Source organism: Amia ocellicauda, chromosome 5 (genome assembly GCF_036373705.1).
Source record: "Amia ocellicauda isolate fAmiCal2 chromosome 5, fAmiCal2.hap1, whole genome shotgun sequence".
Classification (NCBI taxonomy): Eukaryota; Metazoa; Chordata; class Actinopteri; order Amiiformes; family Amiidae; genus Amia; species Amia ocellicauda.
In genome coordinates, this window is record NC_089854.1 from 24,076,622 (window position 1) to 24,096,338 (window position 19,717).

Sequence of the window (19,717 nt, forward strand, 5' to 3'; positions counted from 1 at the left end):
AAGATATTGAGCCAAATGGTTTAGTTTATATTTCCACTCAATAATGTGTTTTCCTGCCGTGTGAAATAAAACACCTCCATCAATAACCCCTCTCTGACTTTGTAAGAAACGGATCTAGGTGTGAAAGATGTGCTCACTCAGAACAAACCAGGATTGGCAGACAACCCGGTCATGCTCCCCTATACACATCTGTGCCAGCTGCTGGGAATTGGATACTTAACAACTCCATCGGTCGGATGGCCTCGGGTGTGAATGAGACTATTTGGATCCACACACGTCCGGCTGAAATCTTGCTCCTCACCTGTAGTACTCTACATAGCTGGTCTGGTCAGCAATTGCAGCGAGGTCCACCTTGGTCTGGCCCCACTCAGGCAGGCCCATCAGCTGCACGATGATGTTGTCTGCCATCTGCTGCATGAAACGTAGCGTCTGGATGTAGTCCCCCCGCGTGGCGAAGATCTCGTCCAGCCTGGCCAAGTGTTGCTTCAGACCCCCCTGCATACTGTCCATGGTGCCCGAGACCTGCGGAGAGACAGGGAGAGTACTGTTAATCAAGACCTGACAAACACTGGGCTGCTGCACCTGGACTCCAAGGAAATGGTGCATTACACTGTTATAATAAGAGCAGATTACTAGATGCCAGGCTGGCCTGCTGCAGATCTGTTTATGTAGCACTTAAAAATAAAGGGAAAGGTCTAAAGTCTAAATGGAAAACAGGAAATGAGACAGTTTTCAAGTACCATATTAACAGTGGCCTGAAGGTGGGGCTTTAAAGTAATTTGCAAAGGCATCCACATTTGTCTGGAGCAGTTAAAGGTCACCTGTGTCCATCTGTGCCATGTTGGTCTTATATCTGAGCCGACTCTGGTCTCTGTGGAGTTGGGGTGAACCTCACACTTTTACACTGGGAAATGCAGTAGTTTCTGGGACTCATGACAAACTCAGATTCCACAGGGATGGAAGCTCACAACTGTCAAATGCCCTGCAAATCCATTCATTCCTATCTACTCATGTGGTGGAGAGCGAGAATTAAACAATTTCAAGGGGGTTTTAAACTTCCTGAAGAGATAAAATGTGGGAACTACTGATTGGACAGTCTTCTTTAGCAATATACACAAAGGCATATATTGCCCAAAACATTTCTAAACAGGAAGTGGAGGTTGTGCAAAACAGCTGTACTCTAAACCTGCCCAATTTTAGATTAGATTGATGAATAAGTGCTAGGATTTTTCTGTAATGTGGAAAACTGTAGGGAACTAAACACTTTGTCAGTCCCTCGGCTGGAGAAAAGAGCAGTTTATTTTCATTCAGTGGCACAATCCCCAAGAAAACGAATTCCTGTGACTTTCCATCATGGGACGCATTTGTTAATGCTCCCCTTAAGACCAGAAACGAAAAGGGGAAAAGTAAATTGTAGAATTATAAAATTACTAAAATCACTCAATTGCGGAGATACTGGCTGGTTAAAAATAAATAAATAAAGAAATTGCTTGCGCTGTAAGAAACATGACAGATGTTAACAGGAGTAATGACTGAAAACATACATTTCCCCTTTTGCAAGACTGACAGTTTTGGAGGTTTTTTCTTTAACCAAGCTTTTAAAAACAGTCATGCAACCGAGCAAAATCTAGAGCCATCTACTGCAGTAATGTATTTTTTAAGCCGAGTGCTTGAAACAATTTGACACAAAGTTCGCAACAAAAAAAGAAGGTAGATTTGATTGGCGAGCGAAGGGCAAAGGAGAAAAATAGATGTGCTACAGTCTCCAGGGGAAGTCGACAGGCTGCATGAGTAATGTAGTGTCAGAATTAAGGCACGGGGGGCATTCTGGAAACGTACAAAAGGATCCAATTTTAGCATAGTGTTTTAAAAGGCAAAATTACACTCGAAAAGAAAAGAAAAATCTGAGGTGAAGGATATTCAGGTGCGGAAAAAAGATATGTAAAGTAGGGTACATAATCATTGTATTTGTGTGCGTTTGTACTCCAAAGGACAAAAGAGACTCCTCTGTATAGCTTTCCACACAGCGTTCGAGAACTGATTTCTGAAGAGACATCAGGGACTCGGCTCCTAATGTCAGAGTGTTTGGTATTCAATGGCTGCTTACACACCATGTGTGTGCCTTTAGACTGGGGGGTGGGGTGGTGGGGTGGTGGGAGGGGAAACTGGATAAAAGCTAATGAAAAGGTTTTATTGTGGTGTTGCAGTCAGCTTCTTAAACACTCTCAAACGGTGCCATCATTCATTGAATTCCCCACAGCACCGACAGAGGGAGTTTGGGCAGGAGAGAGTGTGAGAGACCAGTGTTTGAAGCACATTTCCTTGCCAAACTGATGATTGCATTCCTTGTGACATTCTGCATGAAAATGAAGGAATAGATATTACCCTTGTTGTGCGGGGCAATCCCAAAGCTTATTTGTAATACATATTTATGTACAATTATTTTTCCTGGCACTATTATATACGTATCTTAGATGGGAGTATAATGGATACACTTGGAATGGAATTACTGCACCTTAGTGCATGATTGACAGACAAACAATAATGGAGAGGAGTACAAAGTGTCTCAGTGAAGAAGACAAAAAAATCTGTCCAGATACGTTTGTGAATTTTCATGAAAACTATAAATGTAAAGGAAATACATTCCTGGCCCAAAATCTTTTTTCCAAGTTTGCTCGTGGGAATCTTGTCTAAAATTCAAAACAGAATCTGTAGAAAAAAAAATAGAAACTGTGCATTCAAGTGCATTGATTATCCTGTATAATTGTATTATCTCATTTATCCGATTGTACAGCATTAAAGCCGTGTCTATTTCAGAAGGCTTTCATCAGTGGTGAAATGTTATAGTCACTATAATGCGGGCATGACTAGGATCATAGAAATAACCTGCAGCTAATTCTTCGGGTTTGCATTTAATTCTTCTCTGATTATTAAGCTTTTGAAATCGCTTTCAATTAAATTTGAATTTCAGTAATCAGATGTGAAATTGAATGAGGCATGAAGTATGCTACACTGTTCACTTCTTAAGAAATTGTACGCAAGCTTTGGCCATTTTAGTTCATGGTAATTAGACACATTTATAAGTTTTGAGATTACTTAAGACAAAAAGCTCTGAGGTGAAAGAAGAGGTGATGGTTTCCAAAAATGTACCGTTATACTTCCCCATTTATTCTGAAAGTTACTTAACTAGCACTCTTGTATTTGTGCTTTCCCCATCACATTTTTTGCACTGCTAATTTGTACACCAAACAAACATTGGAAAGATGTCCCAAAATTAAGTCACACCGTGAATAACACCGGCAGAGACTGACTGGCACAGAAAGGGGATGCCTGCAAAATAAGTCTGAAGGGCACACTGAACTTGACCAGCCTGGCCCAGAAAACAGGCAATGCCGGGGGAGGTTTTCAGCTTCTTACAGAGAATCTGTCCACCTGTTCAATGCTGTACAAAAAGCAGTCCCTTCAAAATTACCCGCAATTCTTTCCTCAAACTACAATGATCATACAGTGGAATAAAATAATATCCTTGGTGTTATTTACGAAGTGTTTGAAATGAAGATAAGAAAAATTGAGGCAGTCAAGATTTTTCACTCAATGAAAACATGGTGGTTATCATCATGGGAAAATCCACCCCCCCACTATTCTGCTTAAAAAATGTGTTTATAATAATGTCACTGGCAAGGCACCAACATACCACAACTCTGTCCTCCAAATATTCCACTGACTGACCAGCGCTGGCAGCTGTCATACTACAACTCATAGTGAAACTCAGGTGTTGGAGGACGAGTATTTTAACAATGTGGCAGTTTTGATGGGACCGTTTAATGCAATATCATATTTTAAAAATTCTTCTCTCTTTCGTTCATCCTTCTTTTATAAAACTTCTTTATGATGTAAAAATATTTTGCCAAGTATCTGCCCAGACATTGAGTTTTAATCAAATCTTCTGCCCCTTAATTTCATTACAGACGCTAGGAAATTAAATCACTGCCTTGGAAACACATCACATTGTATAACAGTCGAAAGGTATCCGGCATTGCAGAGTCGGGTGACCAGATTAAAACTCGAACAAATTGAAATAGAATATCTCCTACTGGAACAGTCTCACTGTTTCCCTGGCAAAGTAACAGGCATCTTAACCCTTAGGAATCCAACACAATATATCATACAGAGGCCAGGTCAATTGGGAAATTGTATGTTTTGTTTTGTCAAGCCTGGTAAATTTGAGATCTGGGAAAATACAACATTTAACACTCTTATGTCATTTATATGCTAAAGGTCGAAATGCACGTGACTTCATTTGGAAGATGTCTACTTTCATTAATTGTGATATTAGAAGGCGTGATGTGCCTTTTGACCCCTTCCAGAAAAACATGTGCATGGTTTAATCTCATTGTTCCCTTTCCTAAACTGGTAACACAGTGATCATGAATCATGCTTTCATAGGGAACAGAAACATCAAAATGTATTTTGTGTTTTTCTTTTCCCCCCCCATCTTCTTCTACAGTAAGTTGTCAGGACACATAAAATGGTACTTGTTCCCCAACTGGTCAATGCCAAAGAACACAACTACATTTCTACCTAGGCCTTAGTTCCCTTTCCTGAGAAATTAATATGCTTTTTTGGTTTATTTTATTTGGGACTCAAAAACGGGCCGAGTGTATCAATATGCGGTCTTTCCCGATGTAACAAGCTGAGGTTTTTGATTGTAGTGACTGTCCTGCACTTGTTTCTAGGCAATATCAAGAGACTATGCAATGCAGTGCTGACTAATTTCATTAGGGACCATACTCTGTCACACACTAGTCTGTGTACAGCTGCTGACGTTTCCCCCTGTTGTCCGTCTTTCCTGCATCCTCTCGGAGACCTCTGACAACACGCCAACATGGAATCCAGTATTTAACGGAGCAGGCCTGCTCAGTTTCCTTCCTCGTTGTGAATTCCCCTTTGAGACAAGAAGCCACTCCTGAGCAAAGAGGTGTCTTTTGTGTCTGTTCGGTTTCTGGGGTAAGAAGCGAGCTGGGCAAGTAAGGGGTGGGGGGCAGGTATGGGCCAATTTGGGATAAGGATAAATTTCCTTTCTGAGAGGCTGCACTGAGTGAGTCATAGTTCTGCATTTTACAGATCCAGAGAATGTAATCCCAGTTAATGCAGGAGTTAATCCTAGCATTTCAGATGTATTTACTGCATTTCTAGTCTTTGTTGCTAAGACCAAAGTTCCCCATTGGCTGACATTGTTCAGCTCTACCAGGTGGTTTCATTTTCAGCATGTATGGGAGGCTACTTGGGGACAGAGACCTCGAGTACAACAACAGTCTTTGACTTTAGACAGAAATAATACATGACTAACAGTAGTTATTTCTAACTCGACAATACTAAATTAACAGTGACATGTGTGGTAAACTTTAGTACACCAGCAAGAAAAAAGTTACTAAGGACCATCTCTAATTTAGTGAAAATTAGATTTTTTAAATCAGTTCAATTGCGGTATATTGTGCCACTTGTGCCATACACACTACAATTTATTTTAAATGAATTAGAAAGCATTCCCTTTTGTAAATGTTACTAAATGCGATCATAATTATACAAAATAAGATCTTACTATTTTTATTTAAAAAAAATACATACAAAAATAAAAACAAATCAAATCTCTAAAATAAACTGTTAAAGGTACATCACCACTTTAAAAACAGTTCATGTTTTTTATGGCTTATGCCACATGGATGCTTGAAGAACTAAATACTGGCTGGCAACATACCCTTGGTGCAAAACAGACAAATGCATAAATGGGTAATATGTTATGTCCTTGAACTAATAAAACAAAACTAAGTGTCCCTTAAATAGAGACTCAGGTTTTTTTTTGGGGGGGGTGTGGAGCAGCAAAACAAATATCAGCATTTTTTCACAAACAAAGTGGTTTACTTCCATGATACACATACTGTACCTGATACCATGACATCTTTTACAGTAAGTCACACATTGCTTGAACATCACTTACCAGGTTGTCAACGCCACCCAGCGTATGATTGGCATTGTAGAGGGAGTAAGTCAGCTGGTACACGCCATCGTTCGTCTCACTGTTCCCATAGAAACCCACTCCAACCGCCGCACTGCACAGAAAAAAGTGCACATAAAAAACTTTGTGGTTTGATTTCCCCCTAAAAGGATGTGGATGTTTATTTCACACAAATTAATGTATTTTTTTTTTTTTATTAAATAAACAGTCTCACTGCCTATGTCTCTGTGATATATGGAAAGAGGAAGTCATGGAGTGCATCACATCCTTCCCACACACCACCAGTTACTGTAACAATTCCAGCTGAATAAATTTAAGAAAATAAATCCATTTTATGCCCCACATTATTATTCTTGTGGCTTTCTTGTATGTCAAGGTCAGACCTTCTAATACAACTCGTGACATCAATACAGTGTGTTTGGACATACACCGACAAAGCCCTTGACAAACTGAAAATGAGGCTCGTTTATGAAGAGACAAAGTTTCATTATTTATGAAAAATTATTTTGTTGGGAGCCCTAAGGCTGTCTTAGAAATCCTATGAAAATGAGAAAGAAAAATATTTAAAATAAATCTATCCATGCATGGCGGCACAAAATGTACTTGATCTTTGCATAAAATGTGTTCGCCATGCTCATCTAGATAATACAAAGCGGAGACTGTAACTTTTTTCAAAACATTTTCTGTTGAATAGGCCTTGTGTGTAAATACTAACTCAACTTTTGTTTTGCTCTAGGTTTGACCCCAAAGTTTCAGACTGGCTTTTGAGTATTGGATACCACAACTGAAAGACTCCACGTAAAACTCAATGTAAAAGTTAATGCACGGACTATCAAATCAACAAAAGCTTTACAGTCCAGAAATTAACACAAAATTATGTGTTCATAAGAGACTTGTACATTAGATTAATCCGCCATTTCTGCATAGCACACATTTATTCATTAAAGAAAGTTATCAGCAGTGCAATTCAATTCTGTTAATACCTCATTAATATATTCCAGACTTTGCATAATTTATACATTTAATTTGCAACCTCTAATCAGAAGTGTTAACGAAGATTTAGAATCGGCACATTCAGTCAGATGGCTTCGAACAAAATTGGTCACAATTTCACAGTCTGTTGTAGCACTTTACATGCAGTTTGGGAAGAAAACCCAATTAGTCAGATTACTTTCAGACAATAACATCCCCTCGGAAGAAAGCACTCGCTGTTAATGAGATATCACATTCAAAATCACTTACGCAGGCCTCAAGCACAGAAGCCAGCAACAGAGGAAAATAGTGTTGTACTGTATGGTGGTTGTTAAGTAATGGACCCCCCCCCGCCCAAAAAAATGTTTTTATAAATAAATAAACAAACCACTGGGATACTGGTATTTACAACCTTCTGAGGGGAAATTCTCTAATTTTGCCTTTTTTCTGGTTTTACAGTATTGTGCTCTACAAATCACAGTGACTCAACTTGATCAAACAGACACTACCGGCTCTTTAAGGAGTTAAAAACAAGACACAAAATAAGAACGCAATTACAAATTAATGAGAGTCGAGCTCTTCTGTGCCCGAGCAGCCGATTCCAGCAGGCTCCCCTGAGTTACTCCCTTCCTCACTTTGCCAATAATTAGTTTTGTTATGCATTATCAGAGTACCATGTGTTAGGCATGGGAAGATATCACCGACAAACAACCCACCAGCTACTTACTACAGCACTAATGAGGACTACGGGCGTTGGTAGTCTGTTCAGGCCATTCCCAGAAACGGATACAAACTTAAATAGCCTACATGATGCTGCAGTCCCTTGTATGAGCGATGCATTGCAATTAATTTTCACTCATATCGGCTTCCCTGCTTTGCCTGTTGTCCCTGACTGTGTCCCACACATTAGGACCCAGTCTGGCAGCACAGTAGGACTGGGTTTATCGCTATCCTCCACACTGGCCGCAGGATGCAAATGGCTTCTTATCATAACCCAAATCTGTGGAAAGGCAACCTTAACCATGTAATGGAATTGCAGTGTAGAAAAGAGACCGTACACTATACATCATCAGTCCTGTTGTCTAATTTTCTCTTTTTGGGGATGACATGTATGAGAATTACTGAATCCTTCCATATTTATTTTTAGATACATTCCTGGGCTTAGCCTACAGTGATGATGGGAACAGCAGGAAGATTTAGTGGAAGGGGTTTACTATCAAGACAAAACAGACAGCCTTGCCTTCCAGTAGCGAGTATGTGACCCCACTTTGTCTCCCTCTCTCTGTCGAACTTTTTAAGGCCAGATGAGTCAAATCAATAGCTTTTAGCTACATTTACAAAAAGCACAGTCTTCACCATAGCCCTGCAGCTTTCCATACAGTTCATACAGTCAGAAGGTTCTTTGAATAGAATCTTTGTAAGATTGCAGTTAGAAGAATAATTTGGTTAGGTGACATAACGTGAACTATGCAAGACAAACTATAGATCATCATATGTTTAGAATGTAGACTAATAGCAATAGCAGACAGCGCTAGGTGCCTGTATCGAAGTGCTCTTTCCAATAGTCTTTCTTCTTGTTTCATAACAGCTGGCGCGTATGGAAACGTGAACATTTACAAGATTTTCTCGAACCCTTGTTTTGGTTGTAGAACTATCCTCAGGGGACAACAACATATAGTGCTCTCGTGAATAGGCCCTGTGTGTAAATACTAACTCAACTTATGTTTTGGTCTAGGTTTGACCCCAGAATCTCAAATTAACTTTTGAGAATTGGATACCAGAAATGAAGTAGACTCCATGTAAGACTCAATGTAATAGTTTTGGTAATGCATGGGAAATAATCAAATCAACAAAAAGTTTCAAAAACTTTACATTTTTGAAATGAACACACAATTTTGTATTCATAAAATACTTGTTTTATAGATTTATGTGCCATTCGTGCACAGCACATAGCATTGTTTTGGTTGTAGAACTATCCTCGGGGTACAACAACATATAGTGCTCCGATGGTATCTACAGCAGAACTGAAGACTCTGAAAAGTACCAATTGTTTGAACTGCAATCGTCTCCTTCACTGTGACCTTGTGAAAGGGATGGAAATTAGATAAACAGGTGGATGGCTTCTAATTAAATTGAACAACTGAAAAAAATATATACAATTAATTCCAGACCTGCCTGTGCAGTGTTTCTCACAATATGGTTGTACACTTGCAGCTGGTGTTACATATACGTTTTTTTTGTTTGAACCATATATTTTTAATCAAGGGATATCCCTTTAACCAGACTGATTCTATTCTGTCATTTTATTTTTGCCTTTCAGGTGATGTGAAGTAAAAGAGCAGTACCCCTGTCCAGGTGCCTCCTCCTGCACCTCGCTCACACTCCTTCACTGGGCATGGACACACCGTTCCCAAGCCTAGGTGAACCACCAAGCTCTAATACAGATCTCCATCTTTTTGTTGTATAGTAGTTAAATGCACATCACACATTCTGATCTCAAGATCTCTCAGCATTCAGCACCAGGTCTTTGCTACCAGTGATCTTCAACCACAGAATATGGGAATGAAGCTCCAATTGTAGAACTTGCAACTGATTGAGAAAACTCCCAAACCCATGTCTTCGCAGCAGAAGGAGTGGTTTGAATGGACTGAATGAAGGCCAGAGAAAGCCACCTCAATTATAAGCTAAGATTTAATCACACAAACTAGTTTGAGACTGATGGATGAGCTAATCCATCCCTCACTGAGTACAAGGCCGGTCTTACTGCTCTCTTCCACCTCGAAGTATAAGGCTATTGAGTTGAAACACTAGATCTAATCTCTGAGGCCTTTGCTTGGGTCCATTTTAACCCATTTCTCATGGAAGCCTAAGATCACAGAGCAGGGGAATCATTTTCAGCGTAGTACAAAAGCCTTTTTCTTCTATCCCAGAAGACCGTCTTCTAAGAAATAAACATATGCAAATTCTGAAGACATCTCAAAGCGATATACAATGGGAAATTAACAATGTCAACACCAAAAATCATTATTTCATTAACTCTCATTAGGAAATCTACTGCAGGCAATCATTTCAGATTTTTTTTTTTTTTATTATTCTGGCGTAGCAATTTGAATGATAGCTAGGTATATAATTAATCTTAGTAGAGAAACCCTCCTTGGGCATCTCAAAGAGGCACCATCTCTCATCGAGGTGGAGCCTGAGCCTTAACAGTCAACAAAATACACGTCTCGGCATTAATACCTGGAGGATTTAAGTTTGCCATTAGTATTCAAATCTAACTGCACTTGTAAAGTAAGGGGAAGTGTAAAGCAGACATGTGAAGGAAAGCGAAATGGTTTAATCTTTCTAAATTTAGAGTCACCGTGCAAATGCCAGAAAACTAGAAGCATCTTTTGAGAAAAGGAGCACAGGTTGGACTGCAGTTTGCATAATCCAGTTCATCTGAAGCTGCCTTGAAATATGTAGAGGACATAATGGCTATGGGAATCTACTAGAAAACAATTGCTTATCCAATAGTTGGAAAATGGAAAATAATATGAAAAAATTATATTTGGTAGTTGGGAGAGAGGCGTAATTGAATTTAAAGCATGGCAATTTAATACGGTTACGTAATATGCCTTTGATAGTTGAACGTGCACAGTTTCTGATGGTTTTCATGTTATCACAGTCTATACAGTGCATTTATTGAAACCGCATGTTACATTTTCAAGTGCTGTAATCAGGAATAGTAAGACATTTTATTATTTGTTTTTCTATATTACCCTTTGAAACCCTTCCTTTGGTAAAATGCAGCCCAGTGATGCACACATACAACTGGCAAGGTCAAACCCATGACACAACTAAGAGATGTAGCCATCTGCATCATCACAAACTGGGCTGATATTGTATTATTTTAGAATAGAGTAAGAGACTTCTATACTAATCAACCTCAGGAGGAGTTTTTCTGCAAGCACATATGCCTATTATTAATTGAAAATAATACATTATTATTATTATTATTATTATTATTATTAATAATAATAATAATAATAATAATAATAATAAACGCATCAGATACAAGATTTTAAGCTTATTAATCCACATCTAACAGAGAGAAAAATTAAATTTTAAAGGAAATTCTATTTGCTTGTGTTGAATGAAACATACTGAATACATCGTGCGATAGAATGAAATAAACCCATCAGGTCAAATTTGTGCCGATTAAAATAAGCCTCTTAATAGTTTGAGTCCTTATAAATATCTAATAAATACGAGACACTGAAGTGGCAGGGACTTTCAACGCTCTCTATAGAACTTGACTCTTTCGGTCTTTCTTGCTGGGCTCGACTACCGCGATTAATACTGTTCAACTTAAATGCCTTTCAGGTAGGACATGCCTTAGAAATTAAAGTAACAGCAAATAATGCAGACTTCCTTTCATAAGAGAAGAGAAGAAAAAGCAGGGAAATCATTACAAGAACAGCACAGAAGGTGACAAAGCATTACAACACGACCTGTGGTGAAACACTATGGTTTCCCTGTACGAGCAAATAAAAATGATTGATACCAGGGCAAACCCCACCTATTAGCCCATCTCTGACAGCCTAACTGCCTTTCAGAGCATTGGTGTGCATTTGATGTGCTCTCCGAAGCCCCCTGTTCATGGATAATGCAGTGGTGAAGACACGGGATGATAAAGCTTCACAAACTGACAGCTCCTCCCTCCCAATGAGGATGAAACCATCTGCTAATGGCTGTGAACTGCACACGGTGTGCGACGAACACACTGTACACAGCTGTACCATTCAGGCATAGGTGTCACTTAGAGTGGCCGTCAGAGATATCGGCATCCACAGTTTTGTAATAAAGTGACAAATCAAATTAAGCTTGTTATTTAATTAACAGCTCCCCTGTGGGATCTGTGAAGCAGGCACTGGCGTGTTCCAGCAGAGACACATGCAGGTTCACAGCTTCACAGGGGTCACATGGATTCAGACATGGGCCTGTACTGTGTTTAGCAAAGCTTGTATGACCCTGGCCTTTTCATAGAAATACTCTGATGTCTAATCTGGTCGAATGCAGTCACATCTCAAGAGTCTGTCCAGAAGAACATGCAGACTTACAGTCCTGCCCAATTACAAACTAGTTCTGCAGCTGTGATTCTGAACTCAAAATCAGCTTGTTCGGAATTTCCCCTCTTCACGAATGTGGCTGTCACTTCCATCCCAAACCCAGACGACAGTAGACATCGACTGAGTGGCAAGACTGGGTAAAGACTGAACTTTTCCTTTGAATTATTCATTATGTCAATATTGTCCTGCAGCTCTGCTTGTGGGACACAGTTATATACTTCTATTTTTTTTAAACCTGACTATTTAAAACAGTGGAGACAGTCTGACTGTCAGACTCCATATGTAAATGTATAACTATGCATTACATTGAAATGAAAATAAATCTGTATTGTACGAGTACACATTATCTGTTGGTCACAGTCTTAAAATACAGAATGTTTTCTCACAATTTTATCACCCATATATTTTTTTTAATCTCTAGCTATTCAATTTTACTGTTTCACTTTATAAGTCGAGTATTTTTCAGAATGCAACTTTTTACAGTTCCCTTTAATATATAATGACACTGCGTAGCTGGAAAATGGCCAGAGCATAAAAACAAGCAACAATCAAAGAAGCAAGTAAAGTGTTAGGCCCAGTATACTGATTGGATTCCAATGCAGCATATCAATGTACATTAATTAAAATTGAATAATGCAATTTAACAGGCTTGCTAATTCCCCAGTTGCAGAAAATTCACTTAATAAGGCCTTCCTGTCCTAGAGGGCAGGCGACAAAAATAAAAAGAACTGTCATTATTAGATTAGTCCACTTTAGTGCAATTTCTAAAACCCCACAAGGTCCACCCTTCTTAAATTAGTAATGTATATTCAGCTGCTTGTTACAAGGAGTCATTATTCACAGTAAAAGATTACACAGTGCTGAGTTGCGCAAAGACATTTCGGTTAGTTGCAGTTATGGCACTACCTACACACCTCATGGCAGGGTGTCTCATGGCTATTTAAAAGACGGCAATGAGAACTAAACAAGAAAACCACAGGCCTAAAACTATTAAAGCAATAATAATTTTGGAACAGCTGGTCTCTGTAGATTTTCCATGATTTCTTCAGCTACCAGGAATCTGAACCTCCTCTCTCCTAGATTTCCTTGGGGAGAGATCATACCATCTAATACCTCTCCCACAGTGAAATCAGACTTGCATAAAATGGTGCCGAGATATCGTGGTGGTCTTTTTCCATGGATGAGCTTTAATGGATGGCTTTAAAAAGAAAAAAAAAGTGCTGAGCTAAACTGCACTCCATATATTAAAAAACCTTTAAGAGCTCAACATCTTTAAGAGCTTTGAGCATCACTGTAAGCAGAAAGCAATTATGTTTTTTTTTTTCAGATTTATTTTTGTCTGTAAGTTTGCAACTGCCCGTGTCAAATCGGGGGTTTATATCTTGACACCTCACAATAAAAGTAATGCTCCACTGCCCTTACACTGCAGGTAATGAACACAACATGGCCAAACGTCAAATGACTTTGTATTTTCAGCAGCACGCCGAGAGGCTGTTTCTGGTTTCCTGCGCATACCGTGCCATTGTCATTCCTTATCACCACCTGGTTGCAAAACCCATAGAGAGTCAGTTTCTCCTGAATCTAAGGTGTCAGCTTAAGAGCATTTACTTAACTTTATTCCTGGTCTTAGATACTCCAAACAAGTCCCAGACTCAAGAAGACAAGCAAGACATGGTTACATTATTTGCCCTTACTTTAATGCATCAGCGTCACTACCGAAAAATCTGTTGAATGAAGGAAATGTGGCTGTGCAGTTCTTATCTACTTACATACTATAGTATCCAACAGTTGGCTAAAAAAAAGTGGGATTTCATTATATTTGATCTTTCAGTTTTCTTTTTGATGTTGTTTCTGTTGTTGCTGCAGATTTTACACATGTTGCATTGCATTAAAATCCTTTGAAGGAAATCAAAGCATGAAATTAGTTGTGTTGCAATAAAAGATGCAAGCTCCAACATTGAGTAAACTAAGTATAAGCACGTTTAATGTCTCTATGTAGTTATGCTGCATAGTGGAACCATAAATCCAGCCAATGAAGGGTTATAGAGTTTCCCGTTAAACAGCATCATGCCAATGCACTTAACACTACAATGAGCCCTGTATCAAAACCAGAATGTTAATAGGGCTTAACTCAATCAGCCACTGCACTAAGATGACTGTCACAAGATTAAGGAAATTCTTTCCCAATTCAATTAAGGACTTTGTGTCTATCATTTGTTCTCCTCTACAACTATTATTAATTATTATAATCAATGTGCCGTCTCTCCTCCACCCCTATGTACTTATCTTCACATTGATAATTTCTCGATACACAGAATCTATTATTTCCTTGAAACACGTAGAATACATAGAAATGTGCCACCTTTTCTTTCTTGGAAATGTTTGCAATGATTATACTTAAAACTAATTTAACCTACAACATGTATGAATGCGGTTAAAGGCTATCAATTCATTTTGTTCCTTTATTTTGTAATTACACACTCAATGTCTTCTTTTCGGTGCAACAGACCCATCTTACCACTGAATATTAAAGTTCCTTTAAAAAATGCAAAACCAGGTCTTATTTTTATTTATTTTTTTGTTCCAATTATCTTGCTGGAAGAGCTTTGGCATGGCATAAATACATTTATGAAGCATCGGGAAGGAATGTAACACTTTAATGCAATAATAAACAAATCTGTGGTGCCGATATTACGTCGGAAGTACGTCAAACACTTAAATGAAAACAAATGCTGCAGTGTACTGTACAATCTCTGTCCTTTCTCCCCAGATCTGCCTCTCCAATCATCCACCAATCCAAGTGTAAAGGTGTAATGTGCAAGAGCAGTCTTATTTCTGCTCAATGCATTTTCAGGTGATATGAACAAGGCATGTATTAGAAAACTCGGCATGTTTTTTCACATCCACAATATCCTTGCTGACAGACACCATGTTAAAGCAGACCTAGGTGGGCAGGACCGAATATCAGTGAGGTGACAGGCAAGCGATGTCCATGCTCTCTCCACACCCATCTCTACTCTTCTCTGCAAATTTCCACTGTTAATATGAATGCAAAGCCCTAAATCTAATCAAAGTGATTCTCAGGACCAGATTACCTCTGAAATCCCTATTTAGCTCAGGAGCCTTGTGGTGCTGGCATCTTTGAGCATCAGAGCCAGAGCAATGGGAGGTAAGTACATCATATATACACTTTGCACATAACGCAGCTGCACAAACTTCGAAGAGCAGCATTCATTTTAAACTGTCATAAATTAAAACAATCTTTTACAGCACTGACCAAATACTGTTTGTAGTGAGAGGATTTACTTTGGAGTGGAATGAAAGTGAAAGTAGGAAGTTATGACTTAAGGCTTACATTGTGATGATCATAGGTTTGGTTAAGGCAAGTCCAAAACCTCTGCAACACTTTAATGGTCGAGTTGGGTGGGGGAGGAAGTTTGCGAAGTTTTAATCTATTTATTACGACCATTTCTGAAAGTCAATATAGCAAACATTGAAAGCATCAATTGTGTTTCTGGAGAAGAAGCAGTAGACAGACTAATAAAGATAGTTAATGCCTTGGGCAGCTTGATTACCCCAGAAGCCCCATTTCCACCTCCCACCCCCCCACCAACTCACCAGCAGATCAGGCCTGCAGTGACGGCCGTCCAGGTGACACAACAGGAGTTGGGCCGCTTGGTTTCCTCCTCCTCCTCTCGGCGGCAACAACACAGGCAGCTCAGGTAGATGGCCAGGAAGAGCAGGTTGAGCCCAAGGCCTGCAGCCGCCACACAGGCCAGGAATATCAAAGACTAGAGAGAGAGAGAGGGAGAGAGGAAGAGACAGGTAAGAGACAGAATGTTTAATATGTTCAGAGCCAGAGACAGGCAAATGCAGAGAGAACATTTGTGGACTGATCTAAGTATTCAAAGGACTCTTTAGCTGGAGATCTACTGCATTCTTCTTTGCTGCCACAGCCTCCTACCTTTACACTAAACCAACTTGCATGGTTTCCACAACAACTCATCTGAGCACAGAATTCAGCCCGCCTGTTGCATCCATGCTACTAATCCTATGATTCTACCCATGAGCTCACGCAGCCTCCCGGGCTCTCTGCTCTAACTAGGCTTCCCTTGGATTCTCATCTTGGCAACGGTCCCCGCGGCTGAAATAGGATATTCAGTTCAGTAGGGTCTGTAATGAGGAAACCCCGACTTTCATGGCAGTAGAGAGAGGAAGAGGCAGAAAGGTCTTGGTTCCCAAGGCCTTGTGCGTTTGGTGATTATCCCTTCCCGCCCCACTCCTATACACCGATCTTCCTAATCCCCCTGCCTCTCCAAATCACCCACCAATCCAAGTGTAAAGGTGTAACATGCAAGAGCAGGGACAGTCCTGTATTTCTGCTCAATGCATTTTAAGGGGATCTGAAAAAGGTATAGATTAGAAAACACACAGTAATGATTAGACCTTTGAGCCTTGCTTTTTGCAAGAAATTTCATCAGTATACAAAAGCTTTATATCCCCCTTGTCAAAAAAAAAAAAAAAACACTTACCTGTAAAAAAAAAAAAAATCTATCTATCTATCTATAGCGATATACCTTTTCCTCCTACACAACTGATTTATCCATAAGTGTTCTTGAAATTGCTATACAAATTGTCTGGAGAAACAGAAATTACTATGAACATCCCTACGTGGCATTTAAGAAAAAACATCCCAGTGATCGATAAAACTTTCATGGGAACCTTTCCATTATTAAGAAGGTAAGCTTAGCATAACCTCATTTACTTCCTAGACGCTGGCACTGGCATTTTTGTTTTGTCAAACATTTTCTTGCAGTTTGAAGTAGCACAGACTAATCAATAGGTACATAGATATCGTGTGGTTATTAATCATTAGTGGCGTTCTCCTGTACAAACAGCGGGGCTACTCTGAGCGGCGCAATACTGGTTGCTGGGGAGCTGGGGAGTTGGGGAGGGGGTGGAAGCCCAGTGGATTAAGCTCCTGGCAGAGGTGAGAGAGAGAACCGCCAGGATGCAGCCCAGGGTTTGGGAGAGGAGGGGGAGGGGAAAGGAGCCCCCAGGGTTGCCATGGAAACCCCATAGTTCCTGGGTGCCCGAGCCTGGGGTTGACTGAAAGGGGGAATTATCACAGTCCATTTGAATTAAGTAGCATGTGACAGCCCACTGAAACACTGCACTCAAGTCTTGTGATTCCTCAGCAGAGAGGCCTGCAGTGGGGGAGGAGGAGGAGATGGTGTGGTAAGGGGGGTGGGGGGGCAGGACTTATCAGAAGGACGAAAGACAGAGGAAATGAGACAGAGGAAATGAGAAAGAGAAAGAGAAAGCAGACAGAGATGGTATGATAGTTAAGTAAGAGAGCTGGACTGCAAGTGGGATGAATGAAAATGTTATTTGGAACAACTAGAATCAGGGGAAACCCAAACCAATTGGAAAACATTGCAATGCCATTTAGTAATTTAGTTTACAAGGAAAATAAGCCATAATAAATTATGTAAATAAACTGTATAGTCCACCATTTGTAAGTGAAACTGTTCATCAGCCAAATCTGATTTAGAACACGTTGCCCGTCAGTCCAAAGTCCTTATGTTGTTTGGAGAAAAAGACAGACAGGAGCATTAGAAATCAACAGTGCTGTAGAAGGCAGCCGCTCAGCAGATAAAACAAATAGGGAGTGAGAGATGACTAGAAAAAAAAAAAAGTCTAGGGAAGAGGGTGAGAAAAACAAAGAGGAGGGGCAAGAGAGAGGGGGCGAGGGAGGGAGGGTGAGAAGCATCCCAGAAACAGGAAAGTGGAGAAAACCGAGAACAAAAGATTCTATTCTGGGAGGAATGGCCGGGATTGTGCACTTCAAAAAACAAATAGTTTACTTGTGCACTTTAAGCTATAGCGAAAGCCTACACCTTAATAATGAGGTTTGCGTTGCCAAGAGCTTTCATACCAATTGATTGAAAATGAATAACCTTGCTGGATAACATACACCGCAAAGCAACCTCTATACAATGTAGAACCAATAGACGGGTGAATATACATGCCTCACAGCACCCACACGAAAGCATGTTAGACCCTTCAAACAAAACCAATTGCTCTAAAACAGCCACTTTGTATTAAACATGGGCAAACAAAACAGACAACCTTAAGCACTTCTATATGTAGCCAATTAACATGTGCTTCCAGGTGACAAAAGAAGGATTATGCACCGAATACAAATGGCATATTGAAGGCTACATGGCAGAAAGAAAATCCCAGACAACACCAGGGGAGTCATTTACCATATCCCACAGACGGAGGACAGATATGATGGGTCTGGTGGGAGAGCAATCTCCCTTGTGGGGTCACTTTCCATTCCCCAGTCACGCTGAACTTATTATCATAAGAGAAAGGGTGCAGATGTGACACAGCAAGTTGGCAGGGACCGCTCTGCCTGAACCTGCAGCTGTTCTCAGCTGGATCTTTCACATACATGGTGGGTTTTCAAACAATTTATTGGGAAGGACAGTCCAGTTGTTAAATATTAACTTATAAGCAAGATAAATGTATTTAATGTACCCAGCTTATGCCATATGCATTTTAACATATGCTGTACATGCAAGATTGAGGTGCCTAAACATGCAAACGTTTTTATATATATATATATATATATATAGGTAACAATAGTGTACAACAGATTTGAAAACAGATCTCCTTTCCTTGTACTTAATTCTGAAGTGATTTAAAAATGGAAGTTCAGACATTCATTATATTAATAAATGAAGTAGTAGCCTACCAGTTATCACGTTATTTTTTTGTACTATACATTTGTAATTATTTGTAATTTATAATACCATGTGAAATATGGATGTATTGCAAAGCTTGTGAAATTGTATTTAAAAAGAATGTGTAACCTTCTTGAATACACCAAACAAAATTCTATAATTTTCTAGAATTCTCTGAGCCCTTGGGTGATTTAAAATTATTTGATTTGGCCAAGAGAAATACAGTTTGTTCACTCAAGCCATGATAAAATAATGCAATTTCCTCTCCTAGTAAATCATAGTGAAGGATTGATTTCCAATTGTGTTTGGACATAACATAAATCAGATGGATTAGGTTTTCTGGAAGATTTAAAAACTATTCAGAATATTTTTGGGCATTGTTGTTGAATTGTTCATGAATATTACATTACATGTGAACAGTTCTCAACACCTTCCCAGAGGAACAGAGTACATTCCAGGGTTTTAACCCAAAAAATAAACCTAAAAAAGTACAAAATTAAGAGATGAATTAACATTGTCTTCTCCAGGCCCTTTAATCACCTCTGTGATTGCCGAGGCGCTATAATTTTCCAATTGTGCTATATGTGAAGAATATGAACAAATATCACCATTTTCAGTATTTACATCAAGATTTTGAGGTCCGGGCTGCCATTTTGGTACGTACAAAGGCTGATGTCGAATGAACGCTTCCGATTGGCTGACTAATACATTGCAATCTCCGATCATAACCAAAGTCTCCCAATCCCCCCGCTTTTGACTGGCTGATGAGCAAATCGCTAACTCCGATTATACCCAAAGTCATCCCATCCTTTACCCAATTGTCTCAGCTTGCTGAAACACAGCTATAGCTGAATAAATCCAATGAC

The 19,717-nt window shown here is 39.5% G+C and overlaps 1 protein-coding gene across 1 annotated transcript in view; it reads right to left on the reverse strand.

Moving 5' to 3' along the window:
• Positions 1-19,717, reverse strand: part of ttyh2 (tweety family member 2) — a 53,370-nt gene that overhangs the window by 21,484 nt on the left and 12,169 nt on the right. The window contains exons 2-4 of the mRNA XM_066704457.1: positions 15,718-15,890; positions 5,999-6,110; positions 302-522 (exon numbers count right to left, since the gene is read on the reverse strand). Of these exons, the coding sequence (XP_066560554.1) occupies positions 302-522; positions 5,999-6,110; positions 15,718-15,890 (506 nt within the window). The remainder of the gene's footprint in view (positions 1-301; positions 523-5,998; positions 6,111-15,717; positions 15,891-19,717) is intronic.